At 45.7% G+C, this 10,194-nt stretch overlaps 1 protein-coding gene across 5 annotated transcripts in view; it reads right to left on the reverse strand.

Moving 5' to 3' along the window:
* The window catches only part of gse1b (Gse1 coiled-coil protein b), a 154,894-nt gene that overhangs the window by 10,343 nt on the left and 134,357 nt on the right, over positions 1-10,194 (reverse strand). For all 5 annotated transcript variants that reach the window (XM_068581422.1, XM_068581510.1, XM_068581196.1 and 2 more), the window contains 4 exons: positions 6,762-6,970; positions 2,249-2,415; positions 1,786-1,986; positions 32-199 (listed from right to left, as the gene is read on the reverse strand). In XM_068581422.1, the coding sequence (XP_068437523.1) occupies positions 32-199; positions 1,786-1,986; positions 2,249-2,415; positions 6,762-6,970 (745 nt within the window). The remainder of the gene's footprint in view (positions 1-31; positions 200-1,785; positions 1,987-2,248; positions 2,416-6,761; positions 6,971-10,194) is intronic.

Consider the following 10,194-nt stretch of genomic DNA (forward strand, 5'->3'; position numbering starts at 1 on the left):
TGTGACTGTACATGAATTAAGGGGACTTTACCTCTCAGACTGCAGTGCTGACAGTGAGGGGTGCGTGAAGTCTCCAGGGTAGCGGACCCCTGGTAGGTGCATGTGAACAGCAGAGGGATGCATGGGAGGTAAAGCTCCCCCTCCTGGCAGCTGATAGAAAGGTGACCTCAAGGCAGAGAGGCAGAATGGGTCATCCATCCTGGGAGATAAGCATAGCCATAAAGAAAAGAGAGAGAGAGCAAGAGAAATAATTTAGTCCCTCTGTGTGACAGTGCAGCATTCACTTTCATTAACCTGTGCGCTTCCATCTCTCAAAGAGGCAACATCACAGGGTTTTCCATATCTCAGGAAAGAAGCAGTATCTGTCAGCTAACCTCAATCACCACACAGCAGCAAGCGAGAGATTGTGCTGCTGTGTGTTGATGCACAACTTGTGTATGTGTGTGACATCCACTGCACATCCTCTCATTAAATCCATTACAGAGTAGTATCTGATGGGTGCTGCAGTCCTCTGATCTTGCTGGGTTGACAGACCAGGGGCACGGTGCCTGTGTCATAGCCCAAAGCTAGCAGCATCTTTGTCAACGCACACAGTCTACATGATCAGAGTAGTCTACATTTAAGATTAATGTGTTTTCAAACCAAAATTGTGCATACAATTTCTGATGCTGATGTTTTATCTGAATGATCACCAATACAGAACACTATAATTTACCTCAGACAAAAGTAATTTAAAATGTTCCTTATGAGAGAATAAACAAACCTCAGTAGTGAACAGGATATTATCTCAGACGTATAAACAGCTCAGGAATTATTTGTATGCTAATTTTTCACAACGCATGCATGAACAAGCTCCAGATATATAGAGTTAAGTGGCAAAACCAGCCATGGCTCTTGTAGATGTTCATATTTTATTCATAGGCGTAACTTAGCTTGGCTAAAGACAAGGAAAATGGTTCTTGTTGTTAACTGGCTTGGTTTAAGAAGCTCCAAAATAGATACAAGCCCTTCATTAATAAAGCAAATAGTTTTGTTCGTCTCATTGTAAAAAACATCTATTAGGTATTCATAGACAAACTGTCAAATAAGTGCAGTGCTTCTCTTTGTTTTATGAGCACTCTAATTTAAGCAATAAAGCATCATTGCAGCAGATATGAAGGTTGTAAATTACATTATTGTAGCTTTTGGCAATAAACAGCAATCTATATGTATTTTTAATTCAATCTCTTAAAAGCATTTTGACACAGCTGACCAGGATGTTTTTCGAACAGAGGCTTCTTAGCAGCAGCAGTCTGTCAGATTATACAATAAATAAAGATGTAATTTAGAAGTGATATAATAAACTATCCTCTTATGCGTTGCAAAGAGTTACCCCTCGTGTTCACTGCAAGAATGTAATGTTTTTAAATGACACTCTGTGAGCGCTGTTTTAACAGACTTTCTTCCTGTCCATGATGATACTGTTGTATTGGTTATTTTGTATCAGTTATGTGTATTGTTGCATTGCTTTTGGTTTACCTAAAACCAGATTGTTTTAATTAACTCATATTTATATTCAACTCTCTTACACTTAAGGAAAAGCCTCCCACAGTTAAATAAATAAATGAGGAACACTAATATTTTACCTCTGGGAACATGCATTCAAGGTCAGCTATACACTAATGTGTTTACTGCTGAGTCTAATCATTACAAATACTCAGTTCACTCATATGCACAGGTTTGCACAATTTGCCCTCAGAGGAAATGGGTGCCAAGTCAACAAAACAAATGAATGGAGAGGCTTACCTGTATGGCGTGAAGGAGGGGTGGGGCAGGTAGCTGGGGTGGTAGTAAGCAGCTGCGGCAGCTGCAGTGGCGGGGTCCAGGCCCATGGGCAAAGAGGGCATGCGGAGGGCATCCTCAGTTGTGGCATATGGCCGGAAACCACGGAGGTACTCTTCTGGTACATGACCAGGCGGCACTGCATTAGGCATTTGTCTGGGCAGACTGACAAGCAGGGGGGGCACAATAGAGAAAAGCCATGGTAAGTTTGATTTGTATGTGTCTGCTGTTACACTTTTAATTAATTGGTTTTCAGCACCCAACATCAACAAGACAAATGTTTGTTATTTTCTTATTCCAACAAATTGAATATAACCAGGAATTATTCATCATACACCCAAAAGAGTGTGTGTAGAAACTTCCTTTTAAATTGAAACATGTAAACTCCTCAAATCCAGATACAAAGGCAGAGCAGTGTGAGACTCACTTGAGAGGCTGGAACCGTGAATCCTGCATGACAGCACCAGGGGTGAGACCAAAGGCATAGGGGTTTCCCAGGAGGTGCGCAGGGACTGAGGGGCCACCCTTTTCCTGTGGGAGGTTCCCCTCTGCTCCCAGACGTTCCCTGCTGGCCCCACGAGGCCCTGAGTCAGCCTGGAGAGAGACACAGAGAGAGAGTTTAGTCATTGTTCATGAAGACCTGTGACCGTCACGGTTGTCAATGCTCATGGAGCCCATCCTGTGAAGGGGGAGACGGGGAAAGAATAGGACAGTATGGTGCAGCAGACTCCCTCACTCTTCTTCCTACCTCCAGAACTATTATTCACTTTCTCACATAACCACCTCCTTGTAAAAATAGATGTATCAACATTTCTCCAGGGGGACTATCGGATAAAACTGGTGAAGCAGATATAGAGTGAAATAAAAAGAAAACAGCCTCACTGTTTTTTCTCTAATGTATACAAGAGATGTCATCTGTATGATAGATGAAGATGAGGTAATGGTAGAGGTACAACAGCAGTACTTCTTAAGAGATGATGACTTTGATCTTGGCAAAGTGTGTGAGTTTGTGTGTGTGTGTGTGTGTGTGTGTGCGTGTGTGTATGTTTGTGTGTGTGTGCACATATCTTAAAACACTAACATTTACAAAGAAAGACAACAGAGTCAAAAAAGCAACATCCCTCTGCCTCTGTTTCTCATTTTTTCCCTCTCCTCTGTCTCCTCCCTCTCTCCCTTTGGCAGCAAGCCTGGTCTCACTTATCCAATCCCACAACAAACACACACACTCAGCGGGCACATACACTGTTTCAGAGCTACAGAGACATCCTGCTGTGGGAGTGGGAGTGCATTTTCTGAAGTTTCGGTTTCCCTCTGCCTAGAAATGCAATCGCAGAAAAGAGAAACGTACAACCCTTGTAAGCTAAACAAGGAAACAGTTTATGGAGGGATACACAGTCGAGGAGGATTTTTGCAGGTATGATGGAACAGTTATCTCATCTCCCACAAAATGAAAATTCATGTTGAAGTTGGTAAGGGATCAGATGGATAGAAAGAACAGAAAGAAGGAAGAAAGGAAATGTAGAGATGAATACATAAAAAAAGAGGAATGAAAGGCGAAGGCAGTCCTTGCCCCACTAAATTAACCTCTGGGCTCCATGGGATTAGTGGGAGACCTTACAGCAGTGCTGTCCTCGGTCTATACTGCCTCTGATAAAATAAATCCAATTTAGGGAGCCATTACCTCCACGTCCTGCTCTGCAGCCAGTGACCTAGGCTGACACTGATGCGCTAACATCCAATCCTAAACGCCTCTAATGTTTAGACTCCCCGCACCCCCCTTTGTTTCTTGAGATGCCCCCACATGGCATTAGTTTAATGTTACTATTTTCTCCTTGTTTTTTGCGTTTCACTAAACAGTATGGCACTCTACTCCCTCTGACCTTTTGTCCTGGTAAACCCACTACACCACTTCCATTCTTTTAAAGCTTTATGAGCACCGGGAGAAGGTGGACCTTCCCTCCCAATCAGCAGTCAACTGGATAAGAGGTTCATACTGTATATGTCAAAAGAGGTCACTATCAGATTTGGGCTTGGGAGCCACAACATGTCAGGCTCTCCGTTTTGTTCTCTTAGCACAAAATCTATTTTTCTTTATCTGCCTAGTTGTCCAAGACTACAAATAGCGGACAGGAGGCAAGCAAACAAACTAATCAAGCTGTTTCACTGGACATCAACAACATTTAAGAGAATAAAATTAAACAAAAAACAATCCGCTAACCACTTTTGATGGCATAACAACACAAGAGCCTTCTTAGCATGCTTTATTTATATTCTATTGTTGACTATCTAGTATTTATCTGGTAGATATGGAATAAATCAAGTGTGGGTTGAGCCTGCATCATCACAGAGTTTGTGTGTGATAGGGTCATGGTTTTATAATCATGGCTAGGACTCAATAACTGTCAATTGGAGCAATTGCCAGACACAAATTATCAGTGAAATTGAATCAACTGTTTCAAATTTCACAGAAATCCCTTCATAAGAGGATAGAACAACAGCGCCAGTAAAACACCAAAGTCTGGTGGTGCTGATCCTATTTGATAGATAGCTAACTAGCTTCTGCTTCCTGCTTTTACAATAATATTGTCACTGATGATCAGATACCTCTTTTTATTTAACTTATAGTCAAGGAGAAATGAATGTAGAAACCTGAGAATGTGAACATATGGCTGTCATGCTGGATGCACATGTGTGTTGCCAGAGCTTAGTCCTTGTTTGTGTATGTCCACTCTATGCGTGTGTGGATGCACGCCTGGAGAAAAACATACAAAAAGGTGTGGGTGTAACAGGTCAGCACATTGAAAAAGCACATACACCACAAAGATCGAACCTTTCAACCCCATTAGAAAGAAACCTTAGTCACTCAGGCACCTACACATCCAACCAGCCATGTCGACCTTTTACCAAAAAACAGCCTACTATATATAACACACACTATTCACCAGTACCATGCAATACACAAAGTGTGGAGCACAAATACAAGCACTCTGACTCAAAGACATCCATTAACTGCCATCTTGCTCTGTTTGAGCCGGGCCCCTGTAACCTCCACTGAGGGTGGGAGACCCTGCGCATTGTAGAGCACTCGTTTACGCCTCTCAGATGGAGCCATGAATCCAAATTGCCAATTAAAAAGCAATTACAGGCAGCAGCGGGAGCAGACTCCTGCAGTCATTAAAGCAAAATGCCAACGCACCAAGCCCTCCCTCCTTTGCTGCCTTGCTTATCACGCCCCGAAAGACAGACTTGCATCTCCGCCTGAGAGACACCAATCAGCCCTTCAAGAAAGCAGGACACACACCAATGTGAACACGGCAACAAACAAGCTTTTCTTGTATGCTTTACAGGGGGCCTTGATACTCCTGCTTCTCTATACAACTTGTTGTCCTGTATTTCTGCTCTATGAGTGTGCATTTAAAAACCGGGTTGGTCATAACATGCAGCAACGATATCATGCGCAAAGGAAAATGTGGCATAAAACTTGAATGATAATAGTAGACATAAAGGGGGACAAGGGTAAATGGCAAAGGGAAAAGTGCTAGAGGGCCAACTGTGCTTTCCTGTTGCATTTTTCCTGATCAGCAATAGAAGCAGTGCTCCAAACATTATCATATTTGTTTAAGAGGTATTTTATAACCCAGAAGCCTGTTGTGACCAGAAGTATATGCGCTCGCTGAAGCGCTTAGCAGAAATAAGGAAAACGCTATTACGCCAGCTTAAATGACGCATCCCCGTCGCTGGCCCCCATCCCCTCACTGACCTCTACTCCCTCATCCCAACTCTTATCCACATCACCTCCCTTAACCTCCTCATTCTTTGGCTGGGTGGCCCCGCGCTGCTGGAGGCACCTTCAAACCCAGTGACACAACCTTTTTAATTTGAGCTTGACCTCTTAACCACCATGCAAAATCAGACAAACACATGCATGGAGGGTGCTTCTGTCTCTTCAGTTCTTTTTCTGCTCTTTTAAACTTGTTAAGCTGAAGAAATGGCAAAAAGGGTGACATCATTGGGAGAGCTACCCTGTCTCTAGAGCACCTCCCAGCTCTGGTTGACCCTTTAACTGCAGAAGGGTCATTTCATAAAAAGGTCACAGGGGTTGTCCAGGAAAGAGGACAATAGTCTGAATGCTACCACACATAGCTGGCTGGCTGACCTCCTCACTCACCATTTGCTATCCCCCTTCTTTCTGTCTCCTGGGAACTGTCAAAGTGTCTCAGAGAGTTTCCGCATGTTGCCAAGTGCTGTTCGTAACTGTGTGCTAGGCCTCGAAAATTAGCCCTGAGCTGAGATAAGAAGGCTTAAAGCAAGGCCATAATCCATAATCCACTCCTTATCAAAGCAAGCAGCTCTCCCTCTCTCTCCCCATTTCTTTCTCTCCCACGACGTAACAGAGAGCGGGTGTCAGGGTGACAAGGCAGGGGATGCACTTGACTGCTCGGGTGAAGAGGGGTGAGGATGGGGATGGTGGGGGGCGGCTCAAGAGGGGCTGGGCCAAGGGCAAGAGGGCTAAGTGGGAGGGGGGCTGAGGGGACACAGATGTTAGCTGCCGTTGAGGCTGTCACCTCGACGTCCCAGTGGCAGCTGGTATTGTTTAACGTATGGAGCTATTGGGGGGTGGGGGGTTGAGTGAAGCAGACATTCACGGACCTGCCAGCTATGACACATGTACATATGTCAAATACTTACTGCCACACTATGGGTTACAGGCAATCTACATTATCCATTACTTACTCAAGAGCCTGACTGTGTGCATGCTTGTGTTGGCAAGCAAGCTGAAGAATGAGAACATTTGAGTTGCTTTGAAGAGAAAATAAACCTTAACATTCTGAGACCACGGAAAGAGCAACTGAAAAAAGAACTGAAAAAGAAGCTAAAGGGAAAAAAAAGGAGAGCGCAGGCTCAAGGTCAGTGTGATGGGAGTTTAAATGTGGTTTTACCTGGCGTCCCTCGCTCCTCCAGAGGCCGTTGCTAGTCTTTGTTGGAGCAATGGTGACTACAGGTGGAGTGTTTGGCACGCTGTGGCCCGCTGGGGGAACCAGGCCAGGCCCTTGACCAAGAGGACCCCTCTTGGGTGTACTGACAGGAGAGCTGTGGTTGGTGGCTGGGGAGGACACTGGAGAGGATTCACTGCTGATGGAGGACGCAGCTGGAGAAAGAGAGAGACAGATGACATGAGCACAGTGAAAGAATGAACATAAGACAAGCGAATCGTCTGTCTAGTGCTCTGATAATATGAAGGCCAATGTAACAACAGTATGGTCCTGTAGCTTCTTCACTCTGGAATCAAAAGGGGTTGCAGAAGTACAACAGCAACAAATAACGTGCAGACACTCACACACAGAGAGGGCCAGATGGATGGCCCAAGGCCTCTATTATGAAGTGACAGTGATCAGGATGAGCAGCCCTGTGAGAGTCACACAGCCTTGACACACACACACACACACACACACACACACACACACACACACACACACACACACACACACACACACACATCACAAGAACACCCTGCATGGGAGTGAACAGCCATACTGAATGTATATACAGTCAGTGGCGCTTGCAGCCCCATTCAACCCTCCACACAACGTGCGCGCACGCACACACACACACACACACACACACACACACACACACACACACACACACACACACACACACACACACACACACAGCAGGTGGTGTAAAGCTAGCCCAATGAGCTTCTCTGCTGCACTGTAGCTGTGCCACATTAACAAAGCCCTCCAGGGAAACCCTGTAGCGCAGGGTCACGGTCTGGTCACATGCCTCGCTTTCCACACATCTTGCTTTCTCTCTCTCTAGTTCCAATGCTCTCATATCATATGCTGACATTCACATATGTTTATCAGTGCGATTTCATCTTTCCAGCCTTACATCTTACATCTCTATCCCCCCCAATCCCCGGTATAGGCTTTATTTCGGTTCTTCTCAACTGTGTTTACTGTGCTGTGTATCATATCTACGTTTTCCCAGCCTCCACCTCTTCTTACAGTAGTGTGCTGTAGGTTTCCTCTGCTCAGTGAGTGAGTGCAGCATTACACAGTCAAACTGGGTCACAACCCTCTCAATGGGACACACACTTCGGCGCAGCAGCAAGGACAGCAGGAGATGTGCTCTTCTGTGTGTGCATGTGCAGGTAGTGTGCTTTTGTGCATGGACATGCTCAAAAGGCAACTACAGCAGCTGGAACCTCGGGCCAATTTCAGGTCTACTTCCTCTCCAATTATCACCATCACAACAAAAACATCTTACCCAACCAAACACCATTTCTTCCCTGCTTTGGTTTCCATGGCAACACAACCTAACAGACAACGTCATGATGTGGAAGGTGCAGTCAGGATATTGACTGATTAAACACTTCATTCCACCTAATACCACTAAATAATAGACAGAATCAATAATGGAACCGGGGGAGGGGGGATGATACATGTGAGGTGAGAGATGAAAATGATAAATGATAGGAGGTGGCGAAGGATTGGGGAAAGAAAAGAAACAGCAAGTGAGAGTGCAAAAGAGGTGCAAGGTGAGGCGAGAGATGGAGGGCAGGGGCAAGCAGAGAGACAAGCGGTGTGTATGGGTGAGTGGGTGGCGGGCACAGGGTGTGGGATATTGAGGGGGGAGCCATATCTTGTCTGCACAATGGCAATTAGTGGCCTAATCCTCCCCCCTCACCTCGGAGAGCCATTACTCTCCCATGCAAGACTAGGCCAATCAATAGCAGCCCACTCAGCCTGGGGAATGGAGCTACACTTAATACAGTTCTGGTGTCACAGCCTATTCACTCACCACACACACACGCACACACATACACACACACACTCACATTCGCACACGCACATACACACAGATTGGGGAAACAGAAAGGAGAGGACTGCTAAGCAACGGACCTCTACTCCGTCTATATCTCAACCCCCCCCTCTCTTCCCATATTCTCCTCCTTTTCCATGTAGAGGCAAAGCCGGATGGAGGAGAGGCAGGGTCGACTAAATAATTAAGAGCAGGAAGAGAAGCAGGTGAGGGGAAGAAGGAAATAAAAGAGACAAGGGCCATACTCTTCCTGCCGCCTGCAGAATCTGTGTTCACATCTAAGCATCCTTCCTTGCCACGCACGCACACACGCACACACACACCTATTATTCCTCGATCATCCCCTCCTCTCTAACAACACCCCACACAACCACCACCTACCTCTTCATAAATGCTAATTCATTTTCCTTCTGTTCTTCAAACACAGTGCCTTCCAACCAGATGTAGATCTGTCAGACTCAACACACAATTTTCATAGACACATTTACACTATGTGCTGGCAGTGAGGAATCATGGGAAATATCTGAGAGAGTGGTTACATGCATCTATGACATATTCCTCTTTAAACCATAGTAATACCATAGTCATATGATTCCCAGCCCCCCACCCACCCCCCCTCTCTCTCTCTCCTCCCTCCCTTAACTCACATACCATCAATCTAATAAGAGAAAAATCCTAGATTAGGGCAATTGGCACAACGCTGGTGTGATTTCTGCCATATCCTCCTCCCTTCCCATCTGTACAGAGAGAAGATGGCCATACATGCTGGTCCTGTAGGGAGCTAGAGGAGGTAGAGGATGAGGAGGAGTGAAGCACAGCATTAGGCCCCAGAGTCTAAAATAGGCTCATCAGCTCTCAACCTGCACTTTATTAGCTGTACTGATTGTCCCTTTCTTAGTGTATAGGGGAAAAGCGAGAGAGACAGAGAGAAAATGTAGAGAAAGAAGGAATGAGCAAGAAAAAGAGAGAAAGAAAGCAATCGCTGTCTCAGTCCCAAGCTGTGTGTGATTAATGTGAAGCTTCTTTCTCTATCGCCTCCTCTATTACCAGTCCCACTCTCCCAGACTGCCTCCACACTTGACCGCTCACGCTGAGCCACACACACACACACACACACACACACACACACACACACACACACACACACACACACACACACACACACACGTCAGAGGCTGTGGCCAAGAGTTCCTGCATCGATGGCCCTTTTTAGTTCAGCCAGTGACCTAATCAAAAAGCCACCACAGCTCTTCAGCAGGCGATTTCATTCAATGGGGGAGTCCAGCAGCTAGCAGTGAATCCCACTGGATCACTGAGCTTTGACAGGAAGACAAAATCACACAAAATGTTTCAGTGTTGCCAAATGGCCCCTACCAATATTCTGCCACCACCACCAAAACAGCCCAGCGTAGCCAGCCCCAGTCGTGCCAGGCAGAAGGTGCTCTTCTCCACCCCGCCAACACACTCACCCCACCCCTCGCTCCTCCACCCGCCTCCCTACCAGCATGCATTACAACAACATCAGCACTTAATTAAACAGTCCAT

This window comes from Clinocottus analis, unplaced genomic scaffold (assembly GCF_023055335.1).
Source record: "Clinocottus analis isolate CAN_PGR_092001 unplaced genomic scaffold, fCliAna1.0.p SCAF_1, whole genome shotgun sequence".
Lineage (NCBI taxonomy): Eukaryota > Metazoa > Chordata > Actinopteri > Perciformes > Cottidae > Clinocottus > Clinocottus analis.